General features: G+C 29.9%; 1 protein-coding gene and 2 long non-coding RNA genes across 13 annotated transcripts in view; 2 read left to right on the top strand and 1 right to left on the bottom strand.

The window, feature by feature from the left end:
* The window catches only part of LOC126749534 (uncharacterized), a 181,637-nt gene extending 166,045 nt beyond the window's left edge, over positions 1–15,592 (bottom strand). For 3 of the 11 annotated variants that reach the window (XM_050459247.1, XM_050459246.1, XM_050459237.1), the window contains exon 1: positions 15,197–15,585. In XM_050459247.1, coding sequence (XP_050315204.1) covers positions 15,197–15,333 — 137 coding nt within the window. In that variant the 5' untranslated portion in view covers positions 15,334–15,585. Of the gene's footprint in view, positions 1–15,196 lie in introns of all 11 variants that reach the window. The other 8 variants (XM_050459248.1, XM_050459244.1, XM_050459245.1 and 5 more) reach the window with 6 other exon arrangements.
* Positions 685–22,535, top strand: LOC126749537 (uncharacterized). Its single transcript, XR_007665115.1, has 4 exons — positions 685–1,816; positions 3,537–3,881; positions 9,736–10,251; positions 21,916–22,535. It is a non-coding gene; the product is annotated as an uncharacterized LOC126749537 (long non-coding RNA).
* LOC126749538 (uncharacterized) lies at positions 3,910–9,721 on the top strand. Its single transcript, XR_007665116.1, has 3 exons — positions 3,910–4,225; positions 5,259–5,430; positions 9,391–9,721. It is a non-coding gene; the product is annotated as an uncharacterized LOC126749538 (long non-coding RNA).
* Positions 22,536–23,319: the final 784 nt, after the last annotated feature.

Genomic DNA, 23,319 nt, shown 5'->3' with positions numbered 1-23,319 from the left:
TCTAGTGACCTTGAAAATTATCCGCGAAGTCAAACTCACTTGCATCAATTTTTCTGACAACTACTCACCTTGTGTCGACCTTGTAGTGACCTTGAAAATTAACCGCGAGGTCATATTCACTCTGCACTTATATTCTACGAACTATCTACCTGGTCTCGACCTTCTAGTGACCTTGAAAATTATCCGCGAGGTCAAACTCACTTGCACTAATTTTTCTAAGAGCTACTTACCTTGTGTCGACCTTGTAGTGACCTTGAAAATTATCTGCGAGGTCAAACTCCCTTGAATCAATTTTTCTAACAACTACTCACCTCGTCTCGACCTTTTAGTGACCTTGAAAATTTTCTGCGAGATCAAACTCACTTGCAGCAATTTTTCTAACAACTACTTACCTTGATTCGACCTTCAAGTGACCTTGAAAATACCTTTCAAGGTCAAATTTTCTTAGTACATTAAACTGTCTTCTTCTGTCCCAACTTAGGCTTCTATTTGATGGTACCTCCCAAGTACCATCATTATTTCGCTTCTTCTTCTTCTCCTTCTTTAATGTTGTAAAATTTGCAGATGACCACTCGACCACCGAGGACGAGAGAAAGAAGAAGAAGAATCAGAAAAGGAAGGAACAAAGACAACAGAAAACAGAGATAGAGAAACGCGAAGGTTACGCCGAAGACGCCTCAAAGGAGAACTGCAGCATGTGGGTACCACCGACCGATCAAACCGGAGACGGTCGTACCAGTTTGAACGAAAAATTGGGTTATTAATTAAAGAAACAACAAAATCAAGTTTATTAATATTTTATTATTATTTAATGTCCACTTAATTATAAAGATTCAAAGCGTTCTATTCCTAACAGTCTATTGGATACAATAAATGGTACTTATTAAATATCACAAAGGAAAATTTTATTTATCCCCTCTTTCTCCTTACAAAAGTATATGGGGTAAGTATACTTGACTTAATAATAATATCCTTGTCTAGCTCATTATAGTACCTAGGGAACTTGAACTAATAAAAAACATATGCAAAATGTTCGATCTAATAAAGTACATGTTATTGGTAAAAAACCGAAATTTCAATTTTTCTCAAAAACTAAAATTTTTTTAGTTTTTGATTATTACGTACAAGGTGCCCCTTTGCAAGGAGTACTTGACAGTTTTTAAATAAAAGCTCTATCTTTAATAACAAAAAAGTTATGCAAAATTTTCGATCTAAAAAAGTACATGTTAATCGTAAAAAACCGAAATTTCGATTTTTCTCAAAAACTATAATTTTTTCAATTTTGATATTTATGTGTAAGGTGCCCCTTTAAGAGGAGTACTTGGCAGTTTTTAAATGAAAGCTCTATCTTTAATAACAAAAAAGTTATGCAAAATTTTCGATCTAAAAAAGTACATGTTAATTGTAAAAAACCGAAATTTCGATTTATTTCAAAGACTATAATTTTTTCAATTTTGATAATTATGTGCAAGGTGCTCCTTTGCGAGGAGTACTTGGCAGTTTTTAAATGAAAGCTCTATCTTTAATAATAAAAAAGTTATGCAAAATTTTCGATCTAAAAAAGTACATGTTATTCGTAAAAAACCTAAATTTTGATTTTTCTCAAAAACTATAATTTTTTCAATTTTGATATTTATGTGTAAGGTGCCCCTTTAAGAGGAGTACTTGGCAGTTTTTAAATGAAAGCTCTATCTTTAATAACAAAAAAGTTATGCAAAATTTTCGATCTAAAAAAGTACATGTTAATTGTAAAAAACAGAAATTTCGATTTTTCTCAAAAACTATAATTTTTTCAATTTTGATATTTATGTGTAAGGTGCCCCTTTAAGAGGAGTACTTGGCAGTTTTTAAATGAAAGCTCTATCTTTAATAACAAAAAAGTTATGCAAAATTTTCGATCTAAAAAAGTACATGTTAATTGTAAAAAACCGAAATTTCGATTTATTTCAAAGACTATAATTTTTTCAATTTTGATAATTATGTGCAAGGTGCTCCTTTGCGAGGAGTACTTGGCAGTTTTTAAATGAAAGCTCTATCTTTAATAATAAAAAAGTTATGCAAAATTTTCGATCTAAAAAAGTACATGTTATTCGTAAAAAACCTAAATTTCGATTTTTCTCAAAAACTATAATTTTTTCAATTTTGATAATTATGTGCAAGGTGCCCCTTTTCAAAGAGTACTTGGCAGTTTTTAAATGAAAGCTCTATCTTTAATAACAAAAAAGTTATGCAAAATTTTCGATCTAAAAAAGTACATGTTAATTGTAAAAAACAGAAATTTCGATTTTTCTCAAAAACTATAATTTTTTCAATTTTGATAATTATGTGCAAGGTGCCCCTTTGCAAAGAGTACTTGGCAGTTTTTTAGTGAAAGCTCTATCTTTAATAACAAAAAAGTTATGCAAAATTTTCGATCTAAAAAAGTACATGTTAATTGTAAAAAACCGAAATTTCGATTTATTTCAAAGACTATAATTTTTTCAATTTTGATAATTATGTGCAAGGTGCTCCTTTGCGAGGAGTACTTGGCAGTTTTTAAATGAAAGCTCTATCTTTAATAATAAAAAAGTTATGCAAAATTTTCGATCTAAAAAAGTACATGTTATTCGTAAAAAACCTAAATTTCGATTTTTCTCAAAAACTATAATTTTTTCAATTTTGATAATTATGTGCAAGGTGCCCCTTTTCAAAGAGTACTTGGCAGTTTTTAAATGAAAGCTCTATCTTTAATAACAAAAAAGTTATGCAAAATTTTCGATCTAAAAAAGTACATGTTAATTGTAAAAAACCGAAATTTCGATTTATTTCAAAGACTATAATTTTTTCAATTTTGATAATTATGTGCAAGGTGCTCCTTTGCGAGGAGTACTTGGCAGTTTTTAAATGAAAGCTCTATCTTTAATAATAAAAAAGTTATGCAAAATTTTCGATCTAAAAAAGTACATGTTATTCGTAAAAAACCTAAATTTCGATTTTTCTCAAAAACTATAATTTTTTCAATTTTGATAATTATGTGCAAGGTGCCCCTTTTCAAAGAGTACTTGGCAGTTTTTAAATGAAAGCTCTATCTTTAATAACAAAAAAGTTATGCAAAATTTTCGATCTAAAAAAGTACATGTTAATTGTAAAAAACAGAAATTTCGATTTTTCTCAAAAACTATAATTTTTTCAATTTTGATTATTACGTACAAGGTGCCCCTTTGCAAGGAGTACCTGGCAGTTTTTAAATAAAAGCTTTATCTTTAATAACAAAAAAGTTATGCAAAATTTTCGATATAAAAAAGTACATATTAATTGTAAAAAACCGAAATTTCGATTTATTTCAAAGACTACAATTATTTCAATTTTAATAATTATGTGCAAGGTGCCCCTTTGCGAGGAGTACTTGACTGTTTTTAAATGAAAGCTCTATCTTTAATAACAAAAAAGTTGTGCAAAATTTTCGATCTAAAAAAGTACATGTTAATCGTAAAAAACCTAAATTTCGATTTTTCTCAAAAACTATAATTTTTTCAATTTTGATAATTATGTGCAAGGTGCCCCTTTGCAAAGAGTACTTGGCAGTTTTTTAGTGAAAGCTCTATCTTTAATAACAAAAAAGTTATGCAAAATTTTCGATCTAAAAAAGTACATGTTATTCGTAAAAAACCTAAATTTCGATTTTTCTCAAAAACTATAATTTTTTCAATTTTGATAATTATGTGCAAGGTGCCCCTTTTCAAAGAGTACTTGGCAGTTTTTAAATGAAAGCTCTATCTTTAATAACAAAAAAGTTATGCAAAATTTTCGATCTAAAAAAGTACATGTTAATTGTAAAAAACCGAAATTTCGATTTATTTTAAAGACTACAATTTTTTTAGTTTTTGATTATTACGTACAAGGTGCCCCTTTGCATGGAGTACTTGGCAGTTTTTAAATAAAAGCTCTATCTTTAATAACAAAAAAGTTATGCAAAATTTTCGATCTAAAAAAGTACATGTTAATTGTAAAAAACCGAAATTTCGATTTTTCTCAAAAACTATAATTTTTTCAATTTTGATAATTATGTGCAAGGTGCCCCTTCGCTAGGAGTACTTGACTGTTTTTAAATGAAAGCTCTATCTTTAATAACAAAAAAGTAATGCAAAATTTTCGATCTAAAAAAGTACATGTTAATTGTAAAAAACCGAAATTTCGATTTTTCTCAAAAACTATAATTTTTTCAATTTTGATAATTATGTGCAAGGTGCCCCTTTACGAGGAGTACTTGGCAGTTTTTAAATGAAAGCTCTATCTTTAATAACAAAAAAGTAATGCAAAATTTTCGATCTAAAAAAGTACATGTTAATTGTAAAAAACCGAAATTTTGATTTTTCTCAAAAACTATAATTTTTTTAATTTTGATAATTATGTGCAAGGTGCCCCTTCGCTAGGAGTACTTGACTGTTTTTAAATGAAAGCTCTATCTTTAATAACAAAAAAGTAATGCAAAATTTTCGATCTAAAAATGTACATGTTAATCGTAAAAAACCTACATTTCGATTTTTCCCAAAAACTATAATTTTTTCAATTTTGATAATTATGTGCAAGGTGCCCCTTTGCGAGGAGTACTTGGCAGTTTTTAAATGAAAGCTCTATCTTTAATAACAAAAAAGTTATGCAAAATTTTCGATCTAAAAAAGTACATGTTAATTGTAAAAAACCGAAATTTCGATTTATTTCAAAGACTACAATTTTTTTAGTTTTTGATTCTTACGTACAAGGTGCCCCTTTGCGAGGAATACTTGGCAGTTTTTAAATGAAAGCTCTATCTTTAATAACAAAAAAGTAATGCAAAATTTTCGATCTAAAAAAGTACATGTTAATTGTAAAAAACCGAAATTTTGATTTTTCTCAAAAACTATAATTTTTTCAATTTTGATAATTATGTGCAAGGTGCCCCTTCGCTAGGAGTACTTGACTGTTTTTAAATGAAAGCTCTATCTTTAATAACAAAAAAGTAATGCAAAATTTTCGATCTAAAAAAGTACATGTTAATTGTAAAAAACCGAAATTTCGATTTTTGTCAAAAACTATAATTTTTTTAATTTTGATAATTATGTGCAAGGTGCCCCTTTGCGGGGAGTACCTGGCAGCTTTTAAATGAAAGCTCTATCTTTAATAACAAAAAAGATATGCAAAATTTTCGATCTAAAAAAGTACATGTTAATCGTAAAAAACCGAAATTTCGATTTTTCTCAAAAACTATAATTTTTTCAATTTTGATAATTATGCGCAAGGTGCCCCTTTACGAGGAGTACTTGGCAGTTTTTAAATGAGAGCTCTATCTTTAATAACAAAAAAGTTATGCAAAATTTTCGATCTAAAAATGTACATGTTAATCGTAAAAAACCTAAATTTCGATTTTTCCCAAAAACTATAATTTTTTCAATTTTGATAATTATGTGCAAGGTGCCACTTTGCGAGGAGTACTTGGCAGTTTTTAAATGAAAGCTCTATCTTTAATAACAAAAAAGTTATGCAAAATTTTCGATCTAAAAAAGTACATGTTAATTGTAAAAAACCTAAATTTCGATTTATTTCAAAGACTACAATTTTCTTAGTTTTTGATTATCACGTACAAGGTGCCCCTTTGCAAGGAGTACTTGGCAGTTTTTAAATAAAAGCTCTATCTTTAATAACAAAAAAGTTATGCAAAATTTTCGATATAAAAAAGTACATGTTAATTGTAAAAAACAGAAATTTCGATTCTTCTCAAAAACTATAATTTTTTTAATTTTGATAATTATGTGCAAGGTGCCCCTTTGCGAGGAGTACTTGGCAGTTTTTAAATGAAAGCTCTATCTTTAATAACAAAAAAGTTATGCAAAATTTTCGATCTAAAAAAGTACATGTTAATTGTAAAAAACCGAAATTTCGATTTTTCTCAAAAACTATAATTTTTTCAATTTTGATAATTACGCGAAAGGTGCCCCTTCGCTAGGAGTACTTAACAGTTTTTAAATGAAAGCTCTATCTGTAATAACAAAAAAGTTATGCAAAATTTTCTATCTAAAAAAGTACATGTTAATTGTAAAAAACCGAAATTTCGATTTTTCTCAAAAACTATAATTTTTTCAATTTTGATAATTATGTGCAAGGTGCCCCTTCGCTAGGAGTACTTGACTGTTTTTAAATGAAAGCTCTATCTTTAATAACAAAAAAGTAATGCAAAATTTTCGATCTAAAAAAGTACATGTTAATTGTAAAAAACCGAAATTTCGATTTTTCTCAAAAACTATAATTTTTTAAATTTTAATAATTATGTGCAAGATGCCTCTTTGCTAGGAGTACTTAACAGTTTTTAAATGAAGGCTCTATCTGTAATAACAAAAAAGTTATGCAAAATTTTCGATCTAAAAAAGTACATGTTAATTGTAAAAAACCGAAATTTCGATTTTTCTCAAAAACTATAATTTTTTCAATTTTGATAATTATGTGCAAGGTGCCCCTTTGCTAGGAGTACTTGACTGTTTTTAAATGAAAGCTCTATCTTTAATAACAAAAAAGTTATGCAAAATTTTCGATATAAAAAAGTACATGTTAATTGTAAAAAACCGAAATTTCGATTTTTTTCAAAAACTATAATTTTTTAAATTTTAATAATTATGTGCAAGATGCCTCTTTGCTAGGAGTACTTAACAGTTTTTAAATGAAGGCTCTATCTTTAATAGCAAAAAAGTTATGCAAAATTTTCGATCTAAAAAAGTACATGTTAATTGTAAAAAACCGAAATTTCGATTTTTTTCAAAAACTACAATTTTTTTAGTTTTTGATTATTACGTACAAGGTGCCCCTTTGCGAGGAGTACTTGGCAGTTTTTAAATGAAAGCTCTATCTTGAATAACAAAAAAGTTATGCAAAATTTTCGATCTAAAAAAGTACATGTTAATTGTAAAAAACCGAAATTTCAATTTTTCTCAAAAACTATAATTTTTTCAATTTTGATAATTATGTGCAAGGTGCCCCTTTGCGAGGAGTACTTGGCAGTTCTTAAATGAAAGCTCTATCTTTAATAACAAAAAAGTTATGCAAAATTTTCGATCTAAAAAAGTACATGTTAATCGTAAAAAACCGAAATTTCAATTTTTCTCAAAAACTATAATTTTTTCAATTTTGATAATTATGTGCAAGGTGCCCCTTTGCGAGGAGTACTTGGAAGTTCTTAAATGAAAGCTCTATCTTTAATAACAAAAAAGTTATGCAAAATTTTCGATCTAAAAAAGTACATGTTAATCGTAAAAAACCGAAATTTCGATTTTTCTCAAAAACTATAATTTTTTCAATTTTGATAATTATGTGCAAGGTGCCCCTTTGCGAGGAGTACCTGGCAGTTTTTAAATGAAAGCTCTATCTTTAATAACAAAAAAGTTATGCAAAATTTTCGATCTAAAAATGTACATGTTAATGGTAAAAAACATAAAATTTCGATTTTTCTCAAAAACTATAATTTTTTCAATTTTGATAATTATGTGCAAGGTGCCCCTTTGCGAGGAGTACTTGGCAGTTTTTAAATGAAAGCTCTATCTTTAAGAACAAAAAAGTTATGCAAAATTTTCGATCTAAAAAAGTACATGTTAATTGTAAAAAACCGAAATTTCGATTTATTTCAAAGACTACAATTTTTTCAATTTTGATAATTATGTGCAAGGTGCCCCTTTGCGAGGAGTACTTGACAGTTTTTAAATGGAAGCTCTATCTTTAATAACAAAAAAGTTATGCAAAATTTTCGATCTAAAAAAGTACATGTTAATCGTAAAAAACCGAAATTTCGATTTTTCTCAAAAACTATAATTTTTTCAATTTTGATAATTATGTGCAAGGTGCCCCTTTGCGAGGAGTACCTGGCAGTTTTTAAATGAGAGCTCTATCTTTAATAACAAAAAAGTTATGCAAAATTTTCGATCTAAAAATGTACATGTTAATCGTAAAAAACCTAAATTTCGATTTTTCCCAAAAACTATAATTTTTTCAATTTTGATAATTATGTGCAAGGTGCCCCTTTGCGAGGAATACTTGGCAGTTTTTAAATGAAAGCTCTATCTTTAATAACAAAAAAGTTATGCAAAATTTTCGATCTAAAAAAGTACATGTTAATCGTAAAAAACCGAAATTTCGATTTTTCTCAAAAACTATAATTTTTTCAATTTTGATAATTATGTGCAAGGTGCCCCTTTGCGAGGAGTACCTGGCAGTTTTTAAATGAAAGCTCTATCTTTAATAACAAAAAAGTTATGCAAAATTTTCGATCTAAAAATGTACATGTTAATCGTAAAAAACATAAAATTTCGATTTTTCTCAAAAACTATAATTTTTTCAATTTTGATAATTATGTGCAAGGTGCCCCTTTGCGAGGAGTACTTGGCAGTTTTTAAATGAAAGCTCTATCTTTAAGAACAAAAAAGTTATGCAAAATTTTCGATCTAAAAAAGTACATGTTAATTGTAAAAAACCGAAATTTCGATTTATTTCAAAGACTACAATTTTTTCAATTTTGATAATTATGTGCAAGGTGCCCCTTTGCGAGGAGTACTTGACAGTTTTTAAATGGAAGCTCTATCTTTAATAACAAAAAAGTTATGCAAAATTTTCGATCTAAAAAAGTACATGTTAATCGTAAAAAACCGAAATTTCGATTTTTCTCAAAAACTATAATTTTTTCAATTTTGATAATTATGTGCAAGGTGCCCCTTTGCGAGGAGTACCTGGCAGTTTTTAAATGAGAGCTCTATCTTTAATAACAAAAAAGTTATGCAAAATTTTCGATCTAAAAATGTACATGTTAATCGTAAAAAACCTAAATTTCGATTTTTCCCAAAAACTATAATTTTTTCAATTTTGATAATTATGTGCAAGGTGCCCCTTTGCGAGGAATACTTGGCAGTTTTTAAATGAAAGCTCTATCTTTAATAACAAAAAAGTTATGCAAAATTTTCGATCTAAAAAAGTACATGTTAATTGTAAAAAACCGAAATTTCGATTTTTTTCAAAAACTATAATTTTTTAAATTTTAATAATTATGTGCAAGATGCCTCTTCGCTAGGAGTACTTAACAGTTTTTAAATGAAGGCTCTATCTTTAATAGCAAAAAAGTTATGCAAAATTTTCGATCTAAAAATGTACATGTTAATCGTAAAAAACCTAAATTTCGATTTTTCCCAAAAACTATAATTTTTTCAATTTTGATAATTATGTGCAAGGTGCCCCTTTGCGAGGAATACTTGGCAGTTTTTAAATGAAAGCTCTATCTTTAATAACAAAAAAGTTATGCAAAATTTTCGATCTAAAAATGTACATGTTAATCGTAAAAAACCTAAATTTCGATTTTTCCCAAAAACTATAATTTTTTCAATTTTGATAATTATGTGCAAGGTGCCCCTTTGCGAGGAATACTTGGCAGTTTTTAAATGAAAGCTCTATCTTTAATAACAAAAAAGTTATGCAAAATTTTCGATCTAAAAAAGTACATGTTAATTGTAAAAAACCGAAATTTCGATTTTTTTCAAAAACTATAATTTTTTAAATTTTAATAATTATGTGCAAGATGCCTCTTCGCTAGGAGTACTTAACAGTTTTTAAATGAAGGCTCTATCTTTAATAGCAAAAAAGTTATGCAAAATTTTCGATCTAAAAAAGTACATGTTAATTGTAAAAAACCGAAATTTCGATTTTTTTCAAAAACTACAATTTTTTTAGTTTTTGATTATTACGTACAAGGTGCCCCTTTGCGAGGAGTACTTGGCAGTTTTTAAATGAAAGCTCTATCTTTAATAACAAAAAAGTTATGCAAAATTTTCGATCTAAAAAAGTACATGTTAATTGTAAAAAATCGAAATTTCGATTTTTCTCAAAAACTATAATTTTTTCAATTTTGATAATTATGTGCAAGGTGCCCCTTTGCGAGGAGTACTTAACAGTTTTTAAATGAAAGCTCTATCTGTAATAACAAAAAAGTTATGCAAAATTTTCGATCTAAAAAAGTACATGTTAATTGTAAAAAACCGAAATTTCGATTTTTCTCAAAAACTATAATTTTTTCAATTTTGATAATTATGTGCAAGGTGCCCCTTCGCTAAGAGTACTTGACTGTTTTTAAATGAAAGCTCTATCTTTAATAACAAAAAAGTAATGCAAAATTTTCGATCTAAAAAAGTACATGTTAATTGTAAAAAACCGAAATTTCGATTTTTCTCAAAAACTATAATTTTTTCAATTTTGATAATTATGTGCAAGGTGCCCCTTTGCTAGGAGTACTTGACTGTTTTTAAATGAAAGCTCTATCTTTAATAACAAAAAAGTAATGCAAAATTTTCGATATAAAAAAGTACATGTTAATTGTAAAAAACCGAAATTTCGATTTTTTTCAAAAACTATAATTTTTTAAATTTTAATAATTATGTGCAAGATGCCTCTTCGCTAGGAGTACTTAACAGTTTTTAAATGAAGGCTCTATCTTTAATAGCAAAAAAGTTATGCAAAATTTTCGATCTAAAAAAGTACATGTTAATTGCAAAAAACCGAAATATCGATTTTTTTCAAAAACTACAATTTTTTTAGTTTTTGATTATTACGTACAAGGTGCCCCTTTGCGAGGAGTACTTGGCAGTTTTTAAATGAAAGGTCTATCTTTAATAACAAAAAAGTAATGCAAATTTTCGATCTAAAAAAGTACATGTTAATTGTAAAAAACCGAAATTTCGATTTTTCTCAAAAACTATAATTTTTTCAATTTTGATAATTATGTGTAAGGTGCCCCTTCGCTAGGAGTACTTGACTGTTTTTAAATGAAAGCTCTATTTTTAATAACAAAAAAGTTATGCAAAATTTTCGATCTAAAAAAGTACATGTTAATTGTAAAAAATCGAAATTTCGATTTTTCTCAAAAACTATAATTTTTTTAATTTTGATAATTATGTGCAAGGTGCCCCTTTGCGAGGAGTACTTGACTGTTTTTAAATGAAAGCTCTATCTTTAATAACAAAAAAGTAATGCAAAATTTTCGATATAAAAAAGTACATGTTAATTGTAAAAAACCGAAATATCGATTTTTTTCAAAAACTATAATTTTTTAAATTTTAATAATTATGTGCAAGATGCCTCTTCGCTAGGAGTACTTAACAGTTTTTAAATGAAGGCTCTATCTTTAATAGCAAAAAAGTTATGCAAAATTTTCGATCTAAAAAAGTACATGTTAATTGCAAAAAACCGAAATATCGATTTTTTTCAAAAACTACAATTTTTTTAGTTTTTGATTATTACGTACAAGGTGCCCCTTTGCGAGGAGTACTTGGCAGTTTTTAAATGAAAGGTCTATCTTTAATAACAAAAAAGTAATGCAAATTTTCGATCTAAAAAAGTACATGTTAATTGTAAAAAACCGAAATTTCGATTTTTCTCAAAAACTATAATTTTTTCAATTTTGATAATTATGTGTAAGGTGCCCCTTCGCTAGGAGTACTTGACTGTTTTTAAATGAAAGCTCTATCTTTAATAACAAAAAAGTTATGCAAAATTTTCGATCTAAAAAAGTACATGTTAATTGTAAAAAATCGAAATTTCGATTTTTCTCAAAAACTATAATTTTTTTAATTTTGATAATTATGTGCAAGGTGCCCCTTTGCGAGGAGTACTTGACTGTTTTTAAATGAAAGCTCTGTCTTTAATAACAAAAAAGTAATGCAAAATTTTCGATATAAAAAAGTACATGTTAATTGTAAAAAACCGAAATTTCGATTTTTTTCAAAAACTATAATTTTTTAAATTTTAATAATTATGTGCAAGATGCCTCTTCGCTAGGAGTACTTAACAGTTTTTAAATGAAGGCTCTATCTTTAATAGCAAAAAAGTTATGCAAAATTTTCGATCTAAAAAAGTACATGTTAATTGCAAAAAACCGAAATATCGATTTTTTCCAAAAACTACAATTTTTTTAGTTTTTGATTATTACGTACAAGGTGCCCCTTTGCGAGGAGTACTTGGCAGTTTTTAAATGAAAGGTCTATCTTTAATAACAAAAAAGTAATGCAAATTTTCGATCTAAAAAAGTACATGTTAATTGTAAAAAACCGAAATTTCGATTTTTCTCAAAAACTATAATTTTTTCAATTTTGATAATTATGTGCAAGGTGCCCCTTCGCTAGGAGTACTTGACTGTTTTTAAATGAAAGCTCTATCTTTAATAACAAAAAAGTTATGCAAAATTTTCGATCTAAAAAAGTACATGTTAATTGTAAAAAATCGAAATTTCGATTTTTCTCAAAAACTATAATTTTTTTAATTTTGATAATTATGTGCAAGGTGCCCCTTTGCGAGGAGTACTTGGCAGTTTTTAAATGAAAGCTCTATCTTTAATAACAAAAAAGTTATGCAACATTTTCGATCTAAAAAAGTACATGTTAATTGTAAAAAACCGAAATTTCGATTTTTTTCAAAAACTACAATTTTTTTAGTTTTAGATTATTACGTTCAAGGTGCCCCTTTGCGAGGAGTACTTGGCAGTTTTTAAATGAAAGCTCTATCTTTAATAACAAAAAAGTTATGCAAAATTTTCGATCTAAAAATGTACATGTTATTTGTAAAAAACCGAAATTTCGATTTTTTTCAAAATCTATAATTTTTTCAATTTTAATAATTATGTGCAAGGTGCTCCTTTGCCAGGAGTACTTGACTGTTTTTAAATGAAAGCTCTATCTTTAATAACAAAAAAGTTATGCAACATTTTCGATCTAAAAAAGTACATGTTAATTGTAAAAAACCGAAATTTCGATTTTTTTCAAAAACTACAATTTTTTTAGTTTTAGATTATTACGCTCAAGGTGCCCCTTTGCGAGGAGTACTTGGCAGTTTTTAAATGAAAGCTCTATCTTTAATAACAAAAAAGTTATGCAAAATTTTCGATCCAAAAAAGTACATGTTAATCGTAAAAAACATAAATTTCGATTTTTCTCAAAAACTATATTTTTTTCAATTTTGATAATTATGTGGAAGGTGCCCCTTTGCATGGAGTACTTGACAGTTTTTAAATGAAAGCTCTATCTTTAATAACAGAAAAGTTATGCAAAATTTTAAAACTAATAAACTTTGTGAAATTTCAGTTTTTCCACGTTTCAAGTTTTTTTATACAATGAGTGCGACAGAGATAAACTTATAAGCTACAAAGTCCACCCACAAGTCAGTTTTGACCCCTGTTGACTTTTTTTAAATTTTCTTACTAAAAACTGATTTAAAAGACTTAATCGTACTATCCCCCTAGCACATTCCGTTCTACAATAATTATAAAAACAAACACGATATAGCTTGACTTGCCTTAATCCTAACTTCTTCTGACTCGTCTTGCATCAGTCTGTTCAGTTTATCACAGACAGTTTCCAGTGAAACTTTCGGTTTATTCTCGGGTAGTAGTTCGGCGTAGAACAAACCGATGACAAGGGCGGGATTGGCCCTTAGACGCCACCTTTAAACCAACTCGTCCTCGATTTGACCCCCAAATAACCTTGATATCTTTGATTCCATAAATCCCTAATTAAATTCAAAATATATCACAGACGAACTGCATGAATATTACATTTAAGGTGCTGCCATTTACTTACCATGCGTTTAATTAACTCCCCAATAAAATCCGTGAACATCAAGTCGGTGTCATCGCCCAAACACTCCTGGATCATGCGGTATACCTCCGGAAAATCCAGATAAGGGCCAACCTTCTGCATTGTACTTTTACAGGCCTAAATGGGGTCCATGCATGAGTTAAGTGAGTAAAATGATCCAAAAAAGTCATACCTTGACAATATACACGTCTGGAGCGCATAGATGCAAGAGTAAAGTGATGAGGTTCCCTTGGATCTCACTCGATCCTTGAATGCCTCCAAATTGGTCTCCTGGCCAAAGGATGTTGCCAGATCTCCTAATAACTGGATCGAGGATCTCCTTAGACGTGGATCCTCTTGACTGAATAGCAACTTGATCCTCACTGCTCCGGTAACTTGAAAGGAACTGAATTTGTACCCTGGCAAACTGTTCAGGAGTTTCGAGAAGGATTGCAGGGACTCCAGGATCAGCTCGCTTTCGTTCCTAGATAAGGAAGAATAGGTCGATCATTTTGTAAATGATTATATTAAGAGTAGAACCTTTCAAGGAACCTACAGTTGAGTAGCTCGTTGTCGAGTTATTTCTTCGGGTCCTATTTATTTATTAAGAAATAAATCCTGGAATTTTTACTGAATTGACTTAGAAAATGGACAATATTGATAATGTGGACTAAAAACTCATTAAAATCCATATCGAGATTTGATCACCAGAAACAAAGTCTGTGATAATCACAGGAAAGCTTGCCGGTCAATAAAATCAATCAATTAATAAATTGTCACTGCCAAAATTAGATGTTTTATTTGTAATTCTCATGGTAGAGATTTATTCAAAGTAAGTATATGTAAACGGAATCCAGGTATTTGAGGTTTTTAAAGAAAAAGAGAGAGAAGAAGAAGAAGAAAAAGAAGAAGCAGAAGAAACTTTGGGTTCAACTGCTTGTAAAAAATCAATAATTTTGTCCAGGCATTTAAAAAAGAGGAAGAAGGAGAAGAGAAGTAGAATGTAGCCAAAGTGCGAGAGAAATGAGGGAGGGAAAGGGATAGACAATGAGACGCCCACAGGAGTGGAGGAAACCAGAGGGTTGTCTGTCCATTTTCCTACCTCGTTTCCCTCTCACACTCGTTACTGCTACTTCTCTTCTTCTTCTTCTTTTTCAACGGTGTCAAATACTCGGAAGAAGTTATTGATTTGCCAAACCTGCCATTCTGCCCATCATTTGGGCAACTTATAACAATAAATGTTTTTTTTGGACTTTTATTGTAATGGGATTTTTAGTCCCGAGGGTTCGTATGTCAAAGAAACCACTTATGTCGGGAAATCTCAGTTAATTCACCTCAGTTATGGGCTTAGTTTTAACACCTTTTAATAACAAAATAGATAACATAAATTGCTAGCCAAGAAACAGGACAGTTGTAACCTTACCTATTAATAATAAAAGCACTGACCCGGATTAAAACCTTTTAACGGAACCACAGATATTCTAATAGAACGAACTATAGCAAATTTAGAGGTCGTTTCGCTACATTATATATTTTGTTTGTGGTTTGATATTTTTTTTTAATTTTCAAAATTTTTAAGTTAAGAAACTTACCCCAAATTGTTATAATCCAAACAGTCCATTAAAATGCCCAGTATCTGATTGCAGTACCGCACCACGAGCTCCTTATTCAAATTCTCCGGGGCATACCCCGACCTTCCGCACCCAGCAGCTCTGGTCCAGCTGGACATCCAAAATCATCTCCAATAGGTTTTCTATTAAAACCACCTGTTTGCTCTCTACATTGTCCTTGATCAAGTAGGTAAAGAAAGCGACCACTACCGTCCACTGAGGTATCAGGTCCGACCGAATACTGGGCCCATAAAGGAGGCGATCCATGACAAAGTGTGCTACATGTCTGCACATACGTCCCCCACCACTGTTTCGGTCATTTTTAGAAAGAGAAGTTAGTCCTGGTCGTTGCAGAGAGAGCTGGAGAATAAAAGATATGCTCACATGTGAACGAGTGAGTCAACCCATATCCCCCACCCGCCCCACACTGTTTATCAGTAAGAAATTATATACCCCCCCCTCTTTCAAATTTTTTCATAATTTTTTTTTATTCGAATTCCAACTAACTATAACAGCGGATTATTCTGATCACCTAGATTACGAAAACACCGGGTTATAACAGGATCCGAGCAGAACTAAGGGAATGAGAGCACTTTGAAAATACTGAAAAAGTCGTTTTCGACGTCCGATTTTGAGGCCAAAAATGGGCTACAAAAATGCCATATCTCGGCTCTCGTAGAAGCTACGACCTTGCGGATGGTCTCGTTGCATTCAAAAGGACCAAACTAAGACAAAACCGTTGGAATTTTCACGATAGCTCATATAGGAGCCGAGATATGAGCCTTCAAAATTTGGGTTTTTTCATTTTTCGGGTATACCCCCCCGTATCGAATTTTTTCACCAAAAATTGATTTTTTTCAAAGTCAAACTAAGTATACCAGCGTCTTATTCTGATCACCTAGATTACGAAAACACCGGGTTATAACAGGATCCGAGCAGAACTAAGGGAATGAGAGCACTTTGAAAATCCTGAAAAAGTCGTTTTCGAAGTCCGTTTTTGAGGCCAAAAATGGGCTACAAAAATGCCATATCTCAGCTCTCGTAAAAGCTACGACTTTGCGGATGGTCTCGTTGGATTCAGAAGGACGAAACTAAGACAAAACCGTTGGAATTGTCCCGATAGCTCGTATAGGAGCCGAGATATGAGCCTTCAAAATTTGGGTTTTTTCATTTTTCGGGTATACCCCCCCGTATCGAATTTTTTCACCAAAAATTGATTTTTTCGAAATCAAACTAAGTATACCAGCGTCTTATTCTGATCACCTAGATTACGAAATCACCGGGTTATAACAGGATCCGAGCAGAACTAAGGGAATGAGAGCACTTTGAAAATCCTGAAAAAGTCGTTTTTGACGTCCGTTTTTGAGGCCAAAAATGGGCTACAAAAATTCCATATCTTGGCTCTCGTAGAAGCTACGACCTTGCGGATAGTCTCGTTGCATTCAGAAGGACGAAACTAAGACAAAACCGTTGGAATTGTCCCGATAGCTCGTATAGGAGCCGAGATATGAGCCTTCAAAATTTGGGTTTTTTCATTTTTCGGGTATACCCCCCCGTATCGATTTTTTTCACCAAAAATTGATTTTTTTCAAAGTCAAACTAAGTATACCAGCGTCTTATTCTGATCACCTAGATTACGAAAACACCGGGTTATAACAGGATCCGAGCAGAACTAAGGGAATGAGAGCACTTTGAAAATCCTGAAAAAGTCGTTTTCGACGTCCGTTTTTGAGGCCAAAAATGGGCTACAAAAATGCCATATCTCAGCTCTCGTAAAAGCTACGACCTTGCGGATGGTCTCGTTGGATTCAGAAGGACGAAACTAAGACAAAACCGTTGGAATTTTCACGATAGCTCATATAGAAGCCGAGATATGAGCCTTCAAAATTTGGGTTTTTTCATTTTTCGGGTATACCCCCCCGTATCGAATTTTTTCACCAAAAATTGATTTTTTTCAAAGTCAAACTAAGTATACCAGCGTCTTATTCTGATCACCTAGATTACGAAAACACCGGGTTATAACATTATCCGAGCAGAACTAAGGGAATGAGAGCACTTTGAAAATCCTGAAAAAGTCGTTTTCGACGTCCGTTTTTGAGGCCAAAAATGGGCTACAAAAATGCCATATCTCAGCTCTCGTAAAAGCTACGACCTTGCGGATGGTCTCGTTGGATTCAGAAGGACGAAACTAAAACAAGACCGTTGGAATTGTCCCGATAGCTCGTATAGGAGCCGAGATATGAGCCTTCAAAATTTGGGTTTTTTCATTTTTCGGGTATACCCCCCCGTATCGAATTTTTTTCACCAAAAATTGATTTTTTCGAAATCAAACTAAGTATACCAGCGTCTTATTCTGATCACCTAGATTACGAAATCACCGGGTTATAACAGGATCCGAGCAGAACTAAGGAAATGAGAGCACTTTGAAAATCCTGAAAAAGTCGTTTTTGACGTCCGTTTTTGAGGCCAAAAATGGGCTACAAAAATTCCATATCTCGGCTCTCGTAGAAGCTACGACCTTGCGGATAGTCTCGTTGCATTCAGAAGGACGAAACTAAGACAAAACCGTTAGAATTTTCACGATAGCTCATATAGAAGCCGAGATATGAGCCTTCAAAGTTTGGGTTTTTTCATTTTTCGGGTATACCCCCCCGTATCGAATTTTTTCACCAAAAATTGATTTTTTTCAAAGTCAAACTAAGTATACCAGCGTCTTATTCTGATCACCTAGATTACGAAAACACCGGGTTATGACAGGATCCGAGCAGAACTAAGGGAATGAGAGCACTTTGAAAATCCTGAAAAAGTCGTTTTTGACGTCCGTTTTTGAGGCCAAAAATGGGCTACAAAAATGCCATATCTCGGCTCTCGTAGAAGCTACGATCTTGCGGATGGTCTCGTTGGATTCAGAAGGACGAAACTAAGACAAAACCGTTGGAATTTTCATGATAATTCATATAGAAGCCGAGATATGAGCCTTCAAAATTTTCGATCTAAAAAAGTACATGTTAATTGTAAAAAACCGAAATTTCGATTTTTCTCAAAAACTATAATTTTTTTTAAATTTTGATAGTTATGTGCAAGGTGCCCCTTCGCTAGGAGTACCTGACTGTTTTTAAATGAAAGCTCTATCTTTAATAACAAAAAAGTTATGCAAAATTTTCGATCTAAAAAAGTACATGTTAATTGTAAAAAATCGAAATTTCGATATTTCTCAAAAACTACAATTTTTTAGATTTTGATTATTACGTACAAGGTGCCCCTTTGCGAGGAGTACTTGGCAGTTTTTAAATGAAAGCTCTATCTTTAATAACAAAAAAGTTATGCAAAATTTTCGATCTAAAAATGTACATGTTATTTGTAAAAAACCGAAATTTCGATTTTTTTCAAAAACTATAATTTTTTCAATTATAATAATTATGTGCAAGGTGCTCCTTTGCCAGGAGTACTTGACTGTTTTTAAATGAAAGCTCTATCTTTAATAACAAAAAAGTTATGCAACATTTTCGATCTAAAAAAGTACATGTTAATTGTAAAAAACCGAAATTTCGATTTTTTTCAAAAACTACAATTTTTTTAGTTTTAGATTATTACGTTCAAGGTGCCCCTTTGCGAGGAGTACTTGGTAGTTTTTAAATGAAAGCTCTATCTTTAATAACAAAAAAGTTACGCAACATTTTCTATCTAAAAAAGTACATGTTAATTGTAAAAAACCGAAATTTCGATTTTTCTCAAAAACTACAATTTTTTTAGTTCTTGATTATTACGTACAAGGTGTTCCTTTGCGAGGAGTACTTGGCAGTTTTTAAATGAAAGCTCTATCTTTAATAACAAAAAAGTTACGCAACATTTTCGATCTAAAAAAGTACATGTTAATTGTAGAAAACCGAAATTTCGATTTTTTTCAAAAACTATAATTTTTTCAATTTTAATAATTATGTGCAAGGTGCTCCTTTGCCAGGAGTACTTGACTGTTTTTAAATGAAAGCTCTATCTTTAATAACAAAAAAGTTATGCAAAATTTTCGATTTAAAAAAGTACATGTTAATTGTAAAAAACCGAAATTTCGATTTTTTTCAAAAACTATAATTTTTTCAGTTTTGATAATTATGTGCAAGGTGCCCCTTCGCTAGAAGTACTTGACTGTTTTTAAATGAAAGCTCTATCTTTAATAACAAAAAAGTTATGCAAAATTTTCGATCTCAAAAAGTACATGTTAATTGTAAAAAACCGAAATTTCGATTTTTTTCAAAAACTATAATTTTTTCAATTTTGATAATTATGTGCAAGGTGCCCCTTTGCGAGGAGTACTTGGCAGTTCTTAAATGAAAGCTCTATCTTTAATAACAAAAAAGTTATACAAAATTTTCGATCTAAAAAAGTACATGTTAATCGTAAAAAACCGAAATTTCAATTTTTCTCAAAAACTATAATTTTTTCAATTTTGATAATTATGTGCAAGGTGCCCCTTTGCGAGGAGTACTTGGCAGTTCTTAAATGAAAGCTCTATCTTTAATAACAAAAAAGTTATGCAAAATTTTCGATCTAAAAAAGTACATGTTAATCGTAAAAAACCGAAAGTTCAATTTTTCTCAAAAACTATAATTTTTTCAATTTTGATAATTATGTGCAAGGTGCCTCTTTGCGAGGAGTACTTGGAAGTTCTTAAATGAAAGCTCTATCTTTAATAACAAAAAAGTTATGCAAAATTTTCGATCTAAAAAAGTACATGTTAATCGTAAAAAACCGAAATTTCGATTTTTCTCAAAAACTATAATTTTTTCAATTTTGATAATTATGTGCAAGGTGCCCCTTTGCGAGGAGTACCTGGCAGTTTTTAAATGAGAGCTCTATCTTTAATAACAAAAAAGTTATGCAAAATTTTCTATCTAAAAATGTACATGTTAATCGTAAAAAACCTAAATTTCGATTTTTCCCAAAAACTATAATTTTTTCAATTTTGATAATTATGTGCAAGGTGCCCCTTTGCGAGGAGTACTTGGCAGTTTTTAAATGAAAGCTCTATCTTTAATAACAAAAAAGTTATGCAAAATTTTCGATATAAAAAAGTACATGTTAATTGTAAAAAACCTAAATTTCGATTTATTTCAAAGACTACAATTTTCTTAGTTTTTGATTATCACGTACAAGGTGCCCCTTTGCGAGGAGTACTTGGCAGTTTTTAAATGAAAGCTCTATCTTTAATAACAAAAAAGTTATGCAAAATTTTCGATCTAAAAAAGTACATGTTAATTGTAAAAAACCGAAATTTCGATTTTTCTCAAAAACTATAATTTTTTCAATTTTGATAATTACGCGAAAGGTGCCCCTTCGCTAGGAGTACTTAACAGTTTTTAAATGAAAGCTCTATCTGTAATAACAAAAAAGTTATGCAAAATTTTCGATCTAAAAAAGTACATGTTAATTGTAAAAAACCGAAATTTCGATTTTTCTCAAAAACTATAATTTTTTCAATTTTGATAATTATGTGCAAGGTGCCCCTTCGCTAGAAGTACTTGACTGTTTTTAAATGAAAGCTCTATCTTTAATAACAAAAAAGTAATGCAAAATTTTCGATCTAAAAAAGTACATGTTAATTGTAAAAAACCGAAATTTCGATTTTTCTCAAAAACTATAATTTTTTCAATTTTGATAATTATGTGCAAGGTGCCCCTTTGCTAGGAGTACTTGACTGTTTTTAAATGAAAGCTCTATCTTTAATAACAAAAAAGTTATGCAAAATTTTCGATATAAAAAAGTACATGTTAATTGTAAAAAACCGAAATTTCGATTTTTTTCAAAAACTATAATTTTTTAAATTTTAATAATTATGTGCAAGATGCCTCTTCGCTAGGAGTACTTAACAGTTTTTAAATGAAGGCTCTATCTTTAATAGCAAAAAAGTTATGCAAAATTTTCGATCTAAAAAAGAACATGTTAATTGTAAAAAACCGAAATTTAGATTTTTTTCAAAAACTACAATTTTTTTAGTTTTTGATTATTACGTACAAGGTGCCCCTTCGCTAGGAGTACTTAACAGTTTTTAAATGAAAGCTCTATCTTTAATAACAAAAAAGTTATGCAAAATTTTCGATCTAAAAAAAGTACATGTTAATTGTAAAAAACCGAAATTTCGATTTTTCTCAAAAACTATAATTTTTTTAATTTTGATAATTATGTGCAAGGTGCCCCTTTGCGAGGAGTACTTGGCAGTTCTTAAATGAAAGCTCTATCTTTAATAACAAAAAAGTTATGCAAAATTTTCGATCTAAAAAAGTACATGTTAATTGTAAAAAACCGAAATTTCAATTTTTCTCAAAAACTATAATTTTTTCAATTTTGATAATTATGTGCAAGGTGCCCCTTCGCTAGGAGTACTTGGCAGTTCTTAAATGAAAGCTCTATCTTTAATAACAAAAAAGTTATGCAAAATTTTCGATCTAAAAAAGTACATGTTAATCGTAAAAAACCGAAATTTCAATTTTTCTCAAAAACTATAATTTTTTCAATTTTGATAATTATGTGCAAGGTGCCCCTTTGCGAGGAGTACTTGGAAGTTCTTAAATGAAAGCTCTATCTTTAATAACAAAAAAGTTATGCAAAATTTTCGATCTAAAAAAGTACATGTTAATCGTAAAAAACCGAAATTTCGATTTTTCTCAATAACTATAATTTTTTCAATTTTGATAATTATGTGCAAGGTGCCCCTTTGCTAGGAGTACTTGACTGTTTTTAAATGAAAGCTCTATCTTTAATAACAAAAAAGTTATGCAAAATTTTCGATATAAAAAAGTACATGTTAATTGTAAAAAACCGAAATTTCGATTTTTTTCAAAAACTATAATTTTTTAAATTTTAATAATTATGTGCAAGATGCCTCTTTGCTAGGAGTACTTAACAGTTTTTAAATGAAGGCTCTATCTTTAATAGCAAAAAAGTTATGCAAAATTTTCGATCTAAAAAAGTACATGTTAATTGTAAAAAACCGAAATTTAGATTTTTTTCAAAAACTACAATTTTTTTAGTTTTTGATTATTACGTACAAGGTGCCCCTTTGCGAGGAGTACTTGGCAGTTTTTAAATGAAAGGTCTATCTTTAATAACAAAAAAGTTGTGCAAAATTTTCGATCTAAAAAAGTACATGTTAATTGTAAAAAACGGAAATTTCGATTTTTCTCAAAAACTATAATTTTTTCAATTTTGATAATTACGCGAAAGGTGCCCCTTCGCTAGGAGTACTTAACAGTTTTTAAATGAAAGCTCTATCTTTAATAACAAAAAAGTTATGCAAAATTTTCGATCTAAAAAAGTACATGTTAATTGTAAAAAACCGAAATTTCGATTTTTCTCAAAAACTACAATTTTTTTAGTTCTTGATTATTACGTACAAGGTGTTCCTTTGCGAGGAGTACTTGGCAGTTTTTAAATGAAAGCTCTATCTTTAATAACAAAAAAGTTACGCAACATTTTCGATCTAAAAAATTACATGTTAATTGTAGAAAACCGAAATTTCGATTTTTTTCAAAAACTATAATTTTTTCAGTTTTGATAATTATGTGCAAGGTGCCCCTTCGCTAGGAGTACTTGACTGTTTTTAAATGAAAGCTCTATCTTTAATAACAAAAAAGTTATGCAAAATTTTCGATCTCAAAAAGTACATGTTAATTGTAAAAAACCGAAATTTCGATTTTTTTCAAAAACTATAATTTTTTCAATTTTAATAATTATGTGCAAGGTGCCCCTTTGCGAGGAGTACTTGGCAGTTCTTAAATGAAAGCTCTATCTTTAATAACAAAAAAGTTATACAAAATTTTCGATCTAAAAAAGTACATGTTAATCGTAAAAAACCGAAATTTCGATTTTTCTCAAAAACTATAATTTTTTCAATTTTGATAATTATGTGCAAGGTGCCCCTTTGCGAGGAGTACCTGGCAGTTTTTAAATGAGAGCTCTATCTTTAATAACAAAAAAGTTATGCAAAATTTTCGATCTAAAAATGTACATGTTAATCGTAAAAAACCTAAATTTCGATTTTTCCCAAAAACTATAATTTTTTCAATTTTGATAATTATGTGCAAGGTGCCCCTTTGCGAGGAGTACTTGGC

Source organism: Anthonomus grandis, unplaced genomic scaffold (genome assembly GCF_022605725.1).
Source record: "Anthonomus grandis grandis unplaced genomic scaffold, icAntGran1.3 ctg00000286.1, whole genome shotgun sequence".
NCBI lineage: Eukaryota > Metazoa > Arthropoda > Insecta > Coleoptera > Curculionidae > Anthonomus > Anthonomus grandis.
Note: the sequence above shows the minus strand (reverse complement) of the source record. Positions and strands in the feature narration are given on the sequence as shown.